This window comes from Calidris pugnax, unplaced genomic scaffold (genome assembly GCF_001431845.1).
Source record: "Calidris pugnax isolate Ruff unplaced genomic scaffold, ASM143184v1 scaffold32, whole genome shotgun sequence".
Lineage (NCBI taxonomy): Eukaryota > Metazoa > Chordata > Aves > Charadriiformes > Scolopacidae > Calidris > Calidris pugnax.
Genome location: NW_015090783.1, coordinates 4,286,457 through 4,303,927, shown reverse-complemented (window position 1 = coordinate 4,303,927; position 17,471 = coordinate 4,286,457). Strand labels below are relative to the sequence as shown.

Here is a 17,471-nt window from a genome sequence, read left to right as displayed (position 1 = left end):
TCTTGTTTGTGAATGTAGCAACAGAAGATCAATATTGTAATTGTTGGTTGTACAAATTCAGTGTTAGGAGCAGAGCCTACAGCAAGGTGTAGAGGCATGATATGGATTAACAAAGTTAAAATGAATTTTAAAAAAACCATGCTCTGGCAGGGGAGAATGATCAGCCAGCAGCCACAAACACTTTTGTGCTGCAGTTCATGTTCCACTGGAATTGGATTAGGGTATATAGACATGGCTTGTCTCATAAAAGGCCGGCAGCAGAAACTGGCCTATTACTTTTGCTGAGTCAGGTGTTAATTTATTGCTTGGAATTTTTTTCCTCCCATCAATAATGGCCTGGTAGCAGAACTGCAGCTTCCACATAGTCCCTGGTATCTTTGCAGAAAATGAAGGTAGAATTTTGCGGACATTTGAGGCAGAATCTGATCGACTTCTGATTGTCTGAATAGAGTCTGTTTAAGCAGTGTAAGGCAGTTCTAGGCACAGTTCTGTATTTCTGTCTTTGTCATGATGAATTTGGCAACTGACGATGAACTCCTGGCACTCTATACTCCCCCACTACCCAGTCTTACTTTCCTTTCATTGGTTCCTAAACATAATTGCACTAGAAATAGTGTTTAAGTCAAGATACTCATGGAAAGAATTTCAGCTTTTTAAGTTTGTGGGGTTTTGGGGGATTTGGGAGGTGCGTGTGTTTGTTTTGTCTTTTCACTCTTTTAAATCTTCCTAATTTCTTTCTTCTTCTGCGTGTAGGCGCATAGGAAGGGAGGGGGAATAGAAGTGGAGACACAAACTATTGCCGTTAAAAGCCTGGGAAATCTTTAAGTAGGTTAGACAGTAAAGGCCTTGCCTCTTAGTTCTTTCACCATTAGGATGCCTTCAGCCGTAAGTGGGTAGCACCCACCCTGGTACTCTTCATTAAACAGAGATTCTGTCTTTTTATGTTTCATTAAATAAATGCATCAAAACTGCAGAAAAGGCTAAGAGATGGTGTGTGTCAAGATGGGCCAGTGAGTTAGTGATGAAAGCTCTCTGCTGTAAGCAATGACACACTCAAGGGAGTGATGCATCTTATCATGTCTAGTACCTTTTACTGCTTGCATCACATGCAGTTGATGGATTTGGGACAGCCCTCTCTGTGATTATTGATATTTTGCATCTGGAGTGTCAGAAAAACTTTCCTAGCCACACTTTCCCGATAGTAGTTAACATAACTTTGGGGTTGGGGTTTACTTTTCTTACTGTAAACTTTGTGGTACCCATCACTGCTTTGCCCTTTCATGTTCAGGCTGACATCAGATCTTGTGTGAAACAGTGCCATATCCTTTTATCTTAATACTTTTCTCTGTAATTATTACTTTGCTGCCTTTTCAGGTGGGAACTTGCCTTTGTTATATGATATTTCTCTGATCATTTTGGTATCACTTGGTAATATAAAGGTGTATGTGTTCCTCTGTGGCCCTTTTATTTAAATGATTTCTTTATCTGCCTGTCAATGTGAATAATAAAGTAACTTCAGGATTGTTCATCTCTCTCCTAATGAATGATGAGCTGTAGTCTGTCCTGACATCAATGATTAATTTACAAAAGTTTGTTCAAACTTCAGTAAAATGGAATATTCAAAGAAAATATTGTGTCATCAGACTACAGTGCTGTTGTCAAGAAGACCTTATCTGACTGATAATCAGGTCCATTAAGGCAACTGCAATTCCTGGATTGATACAGCAACTGGGAGTACATTCTGCATTGTGAGTGAGTATCAAGGATGAGCACTTATAAACCCATCGAGTCAAATAACAGAATTAAAGTATGAAAAGTGCTGGACGAGTATATAACAGTTAATGATCCTTGGAGTCATGCATATAAGGTTCTGCATGCCAAGATCAGATGCTTGCTTTCACTCCAGAAATCAGAAGCTTGAGATGGAGTCTTTGAAGCCCTTGAGTGACAATTCTTTGAGATAGGCCAAATGGTGCACCACTACAGATGGAGTAAACTTCTTAATTGAGGATTGCTCTGCGGATGTATTTCATGTTTTCTGATGCCATGTTGTATTTGGAGACCCTTTTGGGATGAATTTCAGTACTGTATTTCATTAGTAGGTTTTCTTCCTTTCCCACTTGGGTCCTGGAAACTTCTTTGTGGAGTTAATAGAGAAATTGCAAGATGGACTACAAGATTGCTCAAGAGGAGCAATCTAGCAGGATTGATGACACAGAAGCAAATGTGGTTAAGACTTGTTTTGCTGGGCAGGCTGGAACATTGCCTCTTGCAAAGGAGTCCAGCTTCTGTTTCAGCAAAGCATTAACTGACTTGTCTTTCTGCACAGGAATATTCTAATGAAACATAAGCATGTTGTGTCAGAGAACTCCCTTCCTTGCAGGACTTCGCACTTAAAAATTCTTTCTGTTTCTGACTGCAGTAGCAATACTCGATAGTTTTCACGAAAGGAATGGTTTGCAAGGGTGTATTCCTCTTAGGAATGATGGTACAAATTATTTGCTTGCATCTGTGCAAAGCTTAATTTGCTTTATTCAGCATCTGCTTTGTGACTGTCGCTTAATATATGTTGCACTCTCTAACAATACTCCGACTTCTTTAAAATTCTCTTACAAGAAATGAGGAGTCACCTTTTTACAAAGAAGCTCTTCTACACAGTCTGTGGCCTTGATGTTCAAGCAATCTTTCCCTTTCCTTGTAACAAGCTCCACACAGACATGCAGAACTGGAACAAGAGTTGCAGTAACTTGGGGAAAGGAGTGGATGTTGGCAGGTTGCAAACAGCATCGTTCTCGGAGAAGAATGATAATTTCCCAAGGATGAAACAATTGCCGGGAATGTTATAAAGTGAAGCAGGCAGAGCAGACTGAAATGCTAATAAGGAAAGGACTTAAAAAGAAATTGGTGGCTTTTGGCTTTGAAGCCATTTTTCTTTTTAATTTGCTACAGATAAATGCATGACTCTTGGCTTCCAGGGTTCTATTTTTGTTTTCCTGTTGTGACACATTGATTTAGCCTTATCACTGTTCTGTTGGTACTTGCCCTTTAGAATGATGGTGTTTGTTACAGAAAGCACTAGAATTTTTTGGAAACTCTAATGCTGTGACAGCACTAGGAGGAAAGATTAGGGTCCCTGCTGCCAGATAGGCTGGATTCTTTTATTTCTGTACTGGTATGGAAGACACACACCAATACTCCTCTTCCAAGCAAGTAGGTAAAGAGTGATGGGAGATCAGTGCTCCAGTGTGACTGGTGATAGTAAGGCTGAAATAAGCATTGACGCGTTATGTGTTTCATAGCTGTATAGAGGCTAATATGATCACTGAACATTTTTGCATATAATGTCTTTATAATGAAATATGTAGTTGTAAGAGAGAGGTCCTTTTCAGGATAGGAAAACTTACCTGTTGCACTGTTCTTGTGAAGTGTAGATAGGAGCTCACCATCACACTGTCTCTCTGCTAGAAATGTAATGGCTCAGCTTCCTCTGTCATCTGTTTGTGGTAGAGATGTTGAACAAGAGTTTCCTTTTTTTGGCTGATATGACAAAGTAGTGGAAGACTACAGGAAAATCAGCCTGATTTAGTCCTTAATCCCCCCTTATACTTTCAGGTTTTGTCAAAAAACTGCTGTTGAAAATATTTTTGAAATGTTCATATTGAATACTGACTGCCGAGAGGAATTAGTGATTTATGCCTCGTTTCTAGCCCTGGATGTGTGCTGGCTTTATGGCTTTTGGTAAATCCCATCTCTATTTTGGCATCAATTTCTCATTCTTAAAACCTTGTCTGTTAACTTGAAATGTAGATTCTTTCAGGCAAATACTGCTCCTTCTGATGAAGTCCCATTTCGGTTAAGGCTTCTGGTCACAGAAGTAATCAAGATTTAATAATATAATTAAATGCACAGAATCAATGCTGAAATGAGGTGCTAACAAGGGAAGAAATCTAGCCTGTTCAACAGGATATCAAGCTGTTCACTTTTGGATGCCTGTGATGTAGTATAACCTAACAGAAAATTAGTCTTGCAGCTTTTGGTTTAATTACTTGTCAGGGAATAACTCCAGCATACAATTTTCAACGTGGAAATCTATGGGATAGATTCATGTGTTTATGGCATCAAGCCATTAAAATACTTTCCTGACTCTGTGTTGCTGCACAGATTAGGTGTGTGGTTGTGTGAAAATGGTCTCAAAGAAAATCATCTGCTGTAAGATCCTGGGTAGATTTACAGGTTTTTGATCATGTGGTGCAGTGTGCTTCTTCCTGTGGGTTTCACTTGTTGCACTTCAGTGCATTCGAGTTGTTGATGTTCTTTTCCAGCCTATTGCGCTGTGCTGTTCTGTATCTACAGTGCTCCCTCCCTCTGGACTTCTGTTGAGCGCCACTGCAAAGTGTAACCAACAAACAACTTCATTGCTTTTAAACGAGCAAAATGAGCAACTGCCACAAAGCCTGTATTGCTTGCTTTTCTGCCTGAGATCAAAACCTCCCGTCAGTTTGTTACTGTGTCATAAAGCTGTTCTCAATAAAGCATAACACTTAATCAAAAGCTTGAAAATGCAGTGCTAATTGTTTTAAGCAAATTGAATCTACCACAAGACTGGCAGAAGAAGAAACGCAGTAAGTCATCCTTGGAAAGCTTCGGTTTTGTCTTTTCATGTGTGAGGACTGCATAGAAGGATGCTTGAACCTAAGAAAGGAACATGACAAGCAACCAACAAATCCTATAAGATGGAAATGGTCCTACTTGGATATTCATGGAACAGTGTCTTAATTGATTCTATCCACAGTAAGTGATATATACTGGCAGAGTAGATGATCCCTCTCTAAGAACTGAATGAGATACACCTAGGGATGGTATTCACTACTTTTACAGTTCAACTTTAAACTGCCTTGCTTTTGAGCGTGAGTGGGTTCAGGCACTTAACTAGGTTGAGACTGAAATGTCTTAATTTTCCAAAAGTGAGCATGAAGTTTTATTGGAACAGACATCCTTGTGACATGACATTAGTTTCCAGATCTGGAAATACATCCCACTACCGGATTTTATTTATTTTTTTTTTCCTAGAGACTTTGGCTAAAAAATGTTCTAATGCATAACAAACCCAGGAGAGCAAAAGTGTTCAGAAGATTCAAGGAGAACAGCTGAAACTAACTAAGTTTTCAAGACCAGGCTGGATGGCTATTTGAGCAACCTGGTCTAGTGGGAGATGTCCCTTCCCATGGCAGTGGAGTTGGAACAAGATGATCTTTAAGGTCCCTTCCCACCCAAACCATTCTAACTAAAAAGGTGACATTTGTGGCCAGACTGAGACTCGCTTATCTCAATCCCCAAGATACAGCAACAAACTTCATCTATTGCATTACCTGCCTGAGCTTGCAGCTGGCAATTTTCCTAAGTTGTTCCCTTCAATCTACAAGAAAAAGGCAATGCATATATTTTTTTAATAGTAGCATTATATAATTGATTGGAAGCGTGATTTAGTTCTCATGAATGCTAGATGATTGTGGATTGAACAGTTTTAAAAAAAAAAAGGTAACTCCTAGGGCAATGAAGTCCCAAGGATCTGGCAATATAGAATGAAGTTAGTGGTCTGGCGGATTTCTTCAATTTTCTGATGCCATGGTCAATAACTTTGCAGTAAAACTGAGCTATGAATACTGGTTTTGTCATTGACTGAGAGCTGCTGTTACATCATATTAAAGAAATAAAGATTTAAGATTTTTAGCCAGACTGCATACAAAGTTAATAGCCTAATGAAAAAAGCAGTGTGACCTTTTGGAAGGTAAATGCGGTATGTTTACAATGTCATGCTCAGGGATATATCATGTGCACAAGCTTTGGCTGTGTGGGAGGAGACTCAATATGCTGCCTTTTTCTTGGATTTTTTCAAATTCACTGACCTGCAAAGAATTTGCTGCTTCCATCAATGACAAGTATTTTTTAAACAGTGTCAGTCAGGAGAAAATTTACTGAAGACAGAGGAAAGAAAACCACCCTACTACAGCATCTCTTCCCAGGTGGCCACTGATTGAAATCCTCAACAAACCATTCACAGCATGAGAGGTCAAAACTGGACGTAGTTGTAAAGGATTGAGAAATAATAGCTTCTGGCATAAACACAGCATCACAATTAGATTTTATTGGTTTGCTTCAGACTGTTGGGGATCATCTCCCGAATCCAGAATGCTGTCACTGCTCTGCAGTTGCAGTAGACTGTCTTCACCAGACCTTGCAGTGAAGGAGTTTACTCCAGTTGAGGGTCAGCTCCTCAAGGGTCAGTAGTGCTGTGAGGCATTGCTTGCTGTGGTCCTCTGAAGTATCTGGTTTTTCCTTGGCAAGTTCTCAGCTTAAGATAAACTGATTTTACAGCTTGCCACAACTAATTAGTTCAGAGGTGAGCAGGTCTCTATGGATCATAGGAATCTGTCCTTATGTGGATAGATTAAACTCCTCAAAGTTTGTTTTAACCTGGTACCACTGCTTTTTCTGCTGACACAGAGTATGACGTACTCTATGCTGTACACAGAGAACTAGTAAGGCTAGTTAGTGCACTGCACTCTTGCACTTGGTTATTCTGCTGACATGTTCCCCATGTAGACGAGCCTTCAGATATAGCGATACAGTAAAGAAAAATTGCAGCTCCCAAATTTTACTGCATATTTTTTTTGTCTTGATGTTGTTTCCTTAACAGCATTTCAGTCACCAATACCCTATTTTGTTTGACATATTTAAACTGAGAGATTCACTGTATGATTCTTGTCTTATTTATTCAAGGGGATTTTTTATTATGGTGATATAGAGCTGATGCAATATTTAGGGAAGATGATATGAAAAATCTTTAAAACTCCATTTTTATGCCGGGTCTCACCCGATAAAACAAAATTTTAATCTTCTGCAATTCAACCATTGTAAAAACATGCATAATTTTTACAAAAATAGTCATGGTTGCAATTAAGGACCCTGGTAGTTGGTTTTGTTTTTAATTTCCTATCCTTCAGAATCCTTAATAAACTTTCACGGTCAAAATCCAGATGGTACTGCAGAGCTCAGTGTAGTTTTTGAGAATTTTTTTCTGTTTGTGCTGATTATAACTCTCCCTAGATAAAAGTGTAAAATTGTTTGAATTTTTGGCCTTTGGCTGTTTGGAAAGCTGCTGTCAGCTTCCAGCATAAGCCAATTCATATTCAGTGCACGTCCACAGCTTGATGGTAGAGGAAGTGCAACAGTGAGCAGACCAGTTTGCCATTGCCCAAAAATTTAAAAACCAATGGACCCTGCTCTGTCTGGTGAGACTGTTTTCTTTTTTTAATAGGCAGTTCACTTCCTGGTTTTGTTTTGAGGTTTGGGGTTTTTTTAATTTTCTTTTATTTATGTTATTCTCCTATTCCAAAGAGTTATTGATTTACAAACTTTGAGGAACATTGTCCTGTGGATATGGGGAATATAGAGGGAAGATTTTTAATCCCTTAGATAATTAAGCACTAAAATAAATGATTAAAAAATTATGAGGCGAAGCACTCTGTTAGTTTTAATATAAAAATAATGTACTTCTCCCTGTGGAATGCAAGGGAGGGAGCTGCAATCAAAATAAGGGAAATAAAAAATTGAATACCCTGAGCTTTTTTCCTCTCTCTAAGTTGCCTCCTTGATGCCTTGCTGTGTTTAATGGTGCTTTGCCAAGCTGTTGGGAGGAGTACAAAATGAGCATGGAATTTATAAATGGGACATTAGATGGAGGAACGATGTTATGGGCTGGGTGATCTGAGGAGTACAACAGCAGAACAGATTTCGCCTTAGGGCTGGATAGGAGAGATGCATCCCTGCAACTCTAAGTACTAGCAAAGCCATTTAGAGTTGTTAGAAATCTTTGTTGGGGGATTATCTAGAAAAAGGTCTTTAAAAACTTCATCTGCTCTCCCTGAGAATCTGGAGAGAGAGTGGGAGCTGAATGCTGAAAAGACCAAGGCTAAAATAAAGGTTGTTTTTGCATGCAAAGAATCTCTGCAGTTTACTCTTGGTTTAAAACAAACAGAAAAGTCTTGGGTGTGACTTCCTCTACATTCAAACAAGATCTAAGATGAATTTTCCATCATAAGACTTCAGCAACTTGGTGTTGGAATTTACAGTGTCACATAAAGATATACTGAGGCCATTTTCTCAATTCTTCAGGTGGAATTTATTTCTAATTCCAGGTGAGGTTTAAGAGTTGACATTAAACTTTTAAAAGTAAGATTTTATTTTCATTGTTTATTGGGACAGGAATTTCACTTTTTCAAGATGGTGAGAAAGATTTTCAAAACTGTGAAACTTTTCTCTGCAATCCTTTCTTAATGGCCTCTTTCATTCTGAGATTTGTGCCCTCTGTCTTACAGCTGAACGAGGCCCTTATCTGGGGTTTGTTTGTGTTTTAGTTTTTGGTTTGTTGTTTTGTTTGGTTTTTATTTTTAATATCTAGCTGGTTTTGATTTTCCATCTAGAAAGTTCTTTACTCCAGTTTAATGTTTTGCACTATGTTAGTGCCTGGAGGCCTTAACTGAGATCACAGCCTTGTTATTGTAGGTGATGCGCTTAAATAGTAAGATAAGTCTGTTGCATTTTCAGTCTACACCGACACAGGGTGAGGGGAAATAAATAGTAATACCCTTATTTGTTGGACATAGAACAGCAGCACAGGAAAAGCAACTTGTCTGAGACTAGACAACGTCTATGACAGAGTGAGATCTTCCTGCGTTAACTGCTTTGTTGTGGAGGAGCCTTGACTGACATGCTGGTTACGAGTAGCATCAGTGTGGCTTCCTCTCCTGCAAGGGTGAATTTCCCTTTCAGGTTGTACAGTCCATAAGTAGATAAGATGATTGTTTCTGTGACAGCCGATAGTTTTTTAGTGAGCGCTTGTGGTCTGAAATCAGAGGTTTTTAGGAACTAAGAATTCTTTCCCGCAGGATTGGAAGATAATAAGCCTCTTCTATCCTGTTCTAGGATTTGCAATGAATTGCAATACATAAATGGTGAATTGGTGGTTAGGAGTTACTGACAGCAGTTTAGACCTCCGCAGTACTTGATGAGCAAATAAATATTTAGGTCAGATGCCAAACAAAAAGTAAGGACTAATTAAGCATTTGTGGAGTAGAGCTTGGGAAACTGGGTTGCCTTTGAATGCCATCTGTGGTAATCCTTTGTCACTTTTCTAAATAAAGGTAAGGATTCAAATTTGCTATGGGGGAAAAAAAAAAGGCAATTTATTTCACAATTAGAATGTGAGGACATAAGCATGAAGGCCAGGTGTTCAAACAGGAAAGGTCATTTTGTATTTGCATCTGTATTTTTTTAACAGTGTATGTCTTTGCTCTTTGGTACTGACAGTTCCTAGAAAGGATGGAGAGCTTATTCTTTAATATGATAGCCTGCCTCAGGTAATTGCTCCATGGCACAGTTAAAACAGATCTTGCAGTAAGAGAGCCTCAGTGTCATTGAAAATGTTCTTTCAATGTGCAGTGATGTGCAGCCTACAGATAATGCAGTTGTATTAAGGAACAATGTAGGGTTAGGCAGCAACAGTGGCATGAATCCTGATAGTTATTTACAGGAAAAAAATCTCTTTTCATAGATGAAGTGAAGTAGAAGGAACTATAAATTGGATGCAAATAAAGCCCCTTTTGAAATCCTCTAGTACCAGAGTGTTGTAAAGGAGCTTTTGTGTAAATGGTTATTGTGCTAACTGTTCTTAAAGTGAAATTCAGCCTTGTGCAGGAAACCACTTAAAGTCCATGTATTGCTTGAGAGTGCTGAAAAGAAGGTTGAAGTGCTGAAAAGAAGGGACCACTCTAAGTGATCCATGTGCAGCACTTGATGTAAAATCATTGCATTGGTTTCCTGTACAGGTGCAGTTCGCTTTGGTGATCAAATTCCTTTTTAAATGTGCCTGTGCAGTGATCTTACGTTGCAGATGCTGACTGGGTGATTTTGCTCTCCAGTGATAAATGTATGTTGCAAGTGAAGATGTGACCTTTGGCATGGGTAAACCTACACAAGCTGCTACTGTTAATCTAGCTGCCATGTAGAACATGTCATAGCTTATTGTTTTCCAAGCTAACTAGATAAATCATCATCTACCTAGGCTACTTCTGCATGGATTGATGATGCTTGCTATTGCCACTAATATCAGCTACAGCACCGTCAATCCCATCAGTAAAGTCAACAAGGTTATATCACAGTATGACTTGAAGATCTGATCTTTTAAACTCTCCTTTCCTTTCAACAGTGACTGAGAGTCGAGGGATCCTGGAGAGTATACAGAGGTTTTCTTTACTGCCAACTTACTTGCCCGTGACCTATCGTATCCACAATGCGGATGTTTCCTTCTTTCTTAAGGAAGCCAACCAGGATATTATGAGGAATTCTAGCTTACAGTCCCGAGTGGAATCCTTTCTGATCTACAAATCCAAGAGGCCACCTGTGTTAAATGCCAGCTATGGACCTTTTTCAATTGAACAAGTAGTGCCCCAGGACTTAATGTTGTCTTCAAACCCATTTGGATCTACTAACAAGTTCTCCTTTAATTGGAAACTTAAGGCCTTCATAATGAGTGACAAAATTTACCCAAGCAAGCCCAAAGTCCAGGTCCTGTTCTACATCGTGGGCAGGGACTGGGATGACTATAGCACCACGGAACGGCTGCCCTGCCTGCGGGTGTTTGCCTTCCGAGAGACGCGGGAAGTCAGAGGCAGCTGCAGATTGCAAGGGGACCTGGGGTTATGTGTGGCAGAGCTGGAACTCCTGCCAAGCTGGTTTAACCCCCCTACGGTTGTTGCTGGCCGTAAGAAACCAATGGATCAGTCTGAAGGGAGCCCTGTGGAGCTTTACTATGCCATACAACCAGGAGATGAGAAAGGGGAATGTACCAAGGAGGACGTAAGGAAAAGTAATGGGATCCGACCAGGGCGCAATGACATTGATGAGTCGGGACCTCCCTTGCAGAGGATTGGAAGTGTTTTCCTTTACCAGACACATGCTGGCCCTTCTTTAAATGAAATGAGATTGGATAATAATATTGCCATCCAGTATACACCAAAGACTGTCAAGCAAGGTGACATTTTGACTTTCCTGGTATCTGTTGCTAAAAATTCAACAGAAGATCAGTTCACACTGAGGTAAGGTTGTTTTGTGTTTCTTTAGTACCTTATTTTTTTTCTCTACTCTTACTATGGGAAGTCACTTTCTCATGTATGAATTGCCTAACAATCCTTCAATTGCTGCTCTATAGAAATTGTATTGCAGTTGGTTGACTCAACGTTTCTCCTATTGTTCAGTCTAATATTGTGGGAATTGTCTGAGATGTGATCTCTTGGAGTGAGAAAGGCCTTTTCTTGAAGTTGTCCTTTGAGTTCTTATAAAAATTGAAATAGTAAAGCTGGGACCTATCTATGTGCTAATAGGAGATAACATTTAAAGTCTCCTGAGCTGGAGTTTGCAGTGCTCCTAATCTCTCATTGAACTCATATTAAGATTAGTAAAAGCTCAAATCCCCAAAGGTATTTATAGGAAGCGAGCAAGAATTAGGCATCTAAGTAGGATTTATATGCTTAAACATCTCTCCCCAACTTGTTGTAAGCCTGGTTCTGTTTTATAGGATGTTTGAAGTTCCTAAGTATCATTGATACACCAAAACCATTTCTGAAAATGAAAAGTACCTGAGGGGTGTCATTCTCATTAGTGATTTGGTTTCTTTTTCTCTCCCCACCCTCGTCTTTCACAGGAGATTTGTGGGGGATTTTTGGGGGCAGTGGTTTGCCATAAAATCATGTCATTTTTCCTTTGCAAGTGTGTGATATATAAACTGAATCACCACAGTACTTAGTTGCTGACTTGAGGACAGTTATTTTTCCCTTCATCTGGTAGAGGACAAACACCAATAGGATATCTACTCTCCTTACTCTACTCTGATATCCAATAGGATATCAGGTTTTCATTTTCTGCATCATTCTGCCCGAGATTTAAGTTCTTTCCCAAGTGACTAATTTCAAGACAGACAATCTGAGATCCTCATAGTAAGCATTCAGAGATGCCTTTCTATCTTTCTCTATACTAAGGACTTTAAAGGGATATTGCTTCAGACGCATGGAAACTTCTACTACATATCAAAATTGGTTTAAATATAAACATTAAAACCATTCTTTATCTCAGAGAGAATTAAAGTAAAAATCTTTCATTGTTTTTACTCTCTAAATGAAGGGTCTTAGAAATCTGATTTCAAAGCATCTATAATTCTGTGAGCTGTGATCAGTTAAAAGTACAGCAAGTTATAACCATGATAATCATAAGTAGATTTATAAAATTTTAAACAATCTTGTTTTGTTTAAATTAGGATGAAAACCAAACACCTGAACTTTTAAATGAATGCTTCTAAAATTAATTTTCTGGAACAAAAGGAAATGATGTGTTTGAATTTTAGCTTTTTATTTTGAGATCTAAGGTATCATAAAACAAAAAAAAGCTATAAATAGATAGCAAATATCAGCTCAAAATGAAAAACGTGGCATATTCTTCTTCAAAAACATCACTTTGCTGTTACATTTTAAAAACATAAACTACTGTAACAGCTTGCTGTTACTCATGTCACTTTCATGAGTAACTTTCATGATTTCTCTTGACCTGCTTTTCTAACACTAACTGCCTTTCAGACTATAATCTGCTGCAATATCACAGTAGTTATAATATCTGTTCTACTGCGCTTCTAAAGCACCATTGCCTGTCTGTCTTTGATCTAGCTACAGCATGTCTAAGCTTTTGTTTGGTTGTTTTCTTGGTCAGAATTGTAGTATGTATGTTCTGCATTCATTCCTTCATGACACGTACATAGCTAATTCAGTTTTCAGTGGTTGCTAATTTATATATGTATATCTTCTGCTGTAAGGGTAAAAAGCTACTACCAGTTAAAAGCAAAAATTGAGCTTGATTAAATACTTCGGCCAAACTTCTTTTTTACATTGGGATCTTCTGTAATCTCAGCATCAGACAAGATTCTAATGCTTCTTTCATGGCTCTCTCTCTAGGAGTAAATGTCACTCTAAGTGATGAGATGTTGAAGTAGCCTTTGACTGAAATAAGACCCTATTTCAGGATTGGAAATCTTACCTGTTAGCCTAGTATCTCCATTGTCTGTAACTAAATGATCTCCAAAGGTCCATTCAACCCAAACCATTCTATGATTGCACTATATAGGTTCTCTTTTGACATGGTCAACTAAACAAAACACTGCATTTGTGGTACGTTACCTGTTCTGTTTTCAGAACAGACACTCTAGCTGGCATTGTGTAAAAGCCATCAGAGACCTCTTCTGTGACCTGAGGGAGTTTTAAGTCCCTAAAACTTTAAATTCTCTTGGTTTGCAGAGGTACAGGCGTTGCATCAGGGTAGACTGAAAGAAACTTCATCCTGTTAGAACATGTAAATATGAGGGCATGAACAGACGTGCAAAATGTCTTCTGTCAGTTGAGGTGGAACAAGGAGCAGAAATTACCTATTTGTGTAAATAAAATGATTGATCATAATATATAGGAAAGGATAACAGAAATTGCCCACTCATAGAAATGGTGAATTTAAGGAAAAAAACCTTGCAGTTTGAAGAGAAGAAAAGCAGTCTCTGGCCTCAGCTGTTAGACAGAAGGTCCCTATGTATTTTCCAAATAATCAATTTTTCCTGTAAAATGTGTGGATTTTCACTAACTCATGGCCAGTTTGTGTATTTCTAAATGAAAAAAAAACTATGCCTGTCGTGCAATATAAACTAGATGGGAAAAACACAGTATTGCCCATTAAACCCCCACCATGTGGTCAGATTACTCCTAAGGGCTCTAAAGGAAGTAGCATGTTTCAAGACGCCTTGTTTCACCAGACTGATGTTTGACAGTCCCCTTCAGAACTGGCACTTAGCTCTAACAAATTCCTGGCTGTTTCTAATTTTGGGGTTTCAAGACTTGGAAGGGAATCCCGAGGGTGTAGGTAAAACCTTGCTAGATCCTTAGTTTGTGATGACAATAAATTAATTCTCTGGGTATCTGTTGGACCTGGCTAATACGGCTAGCACTGACAGCTGTTCTGTTATCATCTAATGAAGACCTCAGATTTCTTCTTGCAGACACAGATTTGGTACCCAATAATCCGTAAACTTCCAGGGTGACTTTAAGCAAGTCGGTTAATCTGACTCCTTCTCCATTCCCCTTTTCTAAACTGGGAGTGCTGGGAATAGTGACTATTTCCATGCTGTGTCCTCCCACAATGGCAGTGCTGCTGCTTGGGACAAAACCAGGGAGTGCTGGTGGCTGTTGTGCACTGTAATGGATGTTTTCCTTATGGTTTCTGCTCCCATATTTTAAATATCAATAAAGCCAGCATGTGCTGCGTCTGTCTGGTCTCTTCTCACTCTGATCTCCTCTTTGATAAAGGAAAGCCTCTCCCCCCACCCCCCAATTCTTTTGTGAGAAAATGGTATTAATTTTTATTTCAAAACAGTCCCTTATTTTTAGAAGTTCTACCTTGAGTGGCAGGAGGACTTGGAACTGAATTCATAAAGTGAGGCCAAGGGCTGCTGGCAAAATGCTTTTACCATTGCTTTTGCTCCAGTGGACTGGAAATCATGGCTTGAACAGATGGAAAATATAGGATACACAGGTCAAAAAAGAAGAAGCAGCCATGCAAAACAACCAAAAGGCAAAAATTACTCATCACTACTGAATAATTTTTGTTTCTAAACAATTATCTATAGAGTAAACCCTATTCCCTATCTAATAGGAAAGTGTCTCCAAGGGGAACCTTGTAGAAACTGCTAAATCCTAAAATATATATAGGGAAAGGTATCTTTGGGCTTTTTTTGCCCTCATGCTGCTGTTCTATGCAGTAGAAGATTTAGAGTAGCGAATGTGAAACTGATGAACTGCTTTTAATTTTGTGAAAGAGTTGGACCATAAGGGCCAAAGTCTACGTTTTGTTTTTTAATGAACTAGAGAAATTAAAAATATTTGTCTTAACTCTTGCTCTCTATATGGGTGTGAGAGTTAGAGAAAAGGAAAGAAGGTGATAAAATGTAAATGATGGATAAATATGGAATATTGCTGTGAGCTTGGACTGGAGCACTGAGCCTTAAGAAACTGACTGACTTCTCAGCTTAATTCACACGCTTCCTCTTTGGTCTTGGCCAAGTCACTTAACCTCTCTGAAGCCATTTTATCACTGCTATTATCAACAATTATTTGAAGATGACACAGGGTATGCAAGCAATGAGCAATTATATCTTCCGAGTGAAGCAGTATTAAATCCTTTATAAAACAAGGGATTGAATGTCCTGTGCCTTTATCCTATTATCTTCTCTCCTTTTGAATGCAAATTAATTATTCATTTTATTCTTTGTAACTGGCCACATGGGAGGGTTGCGTGCAGAGGCACAAATAGTGTGGTACATCCCAGCCCACAGAAAGCTGCTGCAGAGCCCACAGCCTATGGGATCGAGGGCCCACCTCTAAGTCCCTGAGCACTGACCAGCCCTGGACACAGCCTGTGCAGTCCTGGAGACAGTTTTGTCGTCATCTCGCATGCTGGTGACTAGAAAAGGCTGAAAACTTTCTATTTTTCCCATTAAAATGTGTTGAAAGATCCCTGAAGTTTATGGAAAATAGTCTACTTAATGTTACTGTTTTTCTTCAAATTTCAAGATGTGTACAAGGAAACTGAAATTGAAAGGAAATCTTTATCTGAAGTTTTTTGCCTAGAATGGAAAACATATAAAGTATTATTTCATATCAGTCCTTCAAAATGCTTTCAGTAATTAATGCTTCAAAGCTTCTAGTGTTATTACAATTCCTGTTTGCTACAAGCCCAGATTACTGCTGGTTATTAACCCTGTGCTGCTACATACATAACAATTAATGTATGTAGGGATGCTATAGTTTTCTGTACCTAAGAACATGATTTTACGAATCTACAGTGTAGATAGAGTTCTTTTTTATTAGCATGTTTTTGCTGAGCCTAATAAATATAACCTTCCTTTTGCAACCTTTTACATTTGTTTTCCTCTTTCTGGAGATAAATCAACAAAGAAGTGATAGAGATGGAATTGCCTCAAGGTGCTTAATGTCAGGCATAGATATATTAATAAGTGAAAAAAGTTATAGCTTTTTTTTTTTTTAAACAGCTATTCAATTCATAATTATGCTCAGTGAATCCTCTGTGCTAAATTATAAACAGTTGTTACCCTTAAAGAAGTAAATGAAGTTCTGACAACAAATGATTATAGATCCTCTAGTTTCTTGAATATGATTTTTTTTTTTTTTCCCCCATGAAATGTAGGAAAACGTTCTTTTCATGTCTTCATTCTAAAATGGAATTTGGGTTACCAGAGTTTACCGGGACATAGGAAAATGTGCTTTTTTGTTGCATCCATCTCTTTTCATGTTGTGATGTGGACTTTGTCAGAACCTGACAGTAGGGCTGAGTGTGCCAGTGTCAGGGTAGGATGAAGCATCCTGGTGCACAGGGAGGGATGCAGGATCTAATGCCGCTCCCACTCATGAGAAGTGTGTTCTGTTTTTATTTTAAACTGCAATGTAGTTTGTGTTGCTATTGTTGCATGTCCCTTTCTCTAATGCTTAGCAAATAAGGGGAGAGTTGTATCCTTTGATTATCTGGTGGAGCCCAACTCCACTGTGATTTGTTTTGGGTGGGTTGGTTTGTTTGTTTGTTCTTTCCCAGTTCATCTGTTTTGCCAGAACTATCTGCAGCAGAAGCATGGGAGTAATTAGACTTTTCATTGAGCATCCAGTAGCTTCACCTCTCCCTTCAGTATAGTCTACAGCATGCACTGCCTAATTCCTACACTTGTGGCCTCCAGTAATAGAGTTTCATGGTGGAAACTTCCATTTAAGGGCTGAGCTTCCCAGAAAGGATTGGTAGGAACTGGTTTTTGGTAACAGGAGTTTGGATATGGCCATGTATTAAGGCAGAGCTTTTTAGGCTTCAGAAGCTCCTTGCATTCGTGGGATCTCTCCAGAGCTGCTCACATGTTGGCTCAACAAAGGGATGCTACTTCCTGGCAATTGTGTGCTCTGTTGGGTGGTATCTGAGGGGAGAGAGTTCACCTACCACTATTGAAGCCCAAGGTGCTCCAGGATTAGGCTTGAAGTCAGCTTCCAGTGGGCTGATATAAGTGCCTGCAGAGTGAAAGCGCTCTTACTGTTTTGCTCTCCTACAGCAAGTAGATTTATATGCAAAGTATACACTTGGCAAATGGTTCTTTTTTGCTTTCCTACCTACCGGGGGCTTTTCACTCTTTTCTCTTTCCTGGGAAGGTGCTTTTTTCCCTGCTGAGATCAGCTAAGTTCGTATTATAGTGTACAATGACCTCACTGCAAGCTTGGGATGTGATGGTAAGAAGTGAGAACATGTATTGTGCAGTAGAGGATGTGTGGGAGTGC

At 39.0% G+C, this 17,471-nt stretch overlaps 1 protein-coding gene across 2 annotated transcripts in view; it reads left to right on the top strand.

Annotated features, from left to right (window-relative positions):
• Positions 1-17,471, top strand: part of TMEM132D (transmembrane protein 132D) — a 297,592-nt gene that overhangs the window by 85,461 nt on the left and 194,660 nt on the right. Inside the window, exon 2 of one of the 2 annotated variants that reach the window (XM_014960809.1) lies at positions 10,268-11,156. The exons of the other annotated variant lie outside the window; for it this stretch is intronic. Coding sequence (XP_014816295.1) covers positions 10,268-11,156 — 889 coding nt within the window. The remainder of the gene's footprint in view (positions 1-10,267; positions 11,157-17,471) is intronic. 2 annotated transcript variants of the gene reach the window in all.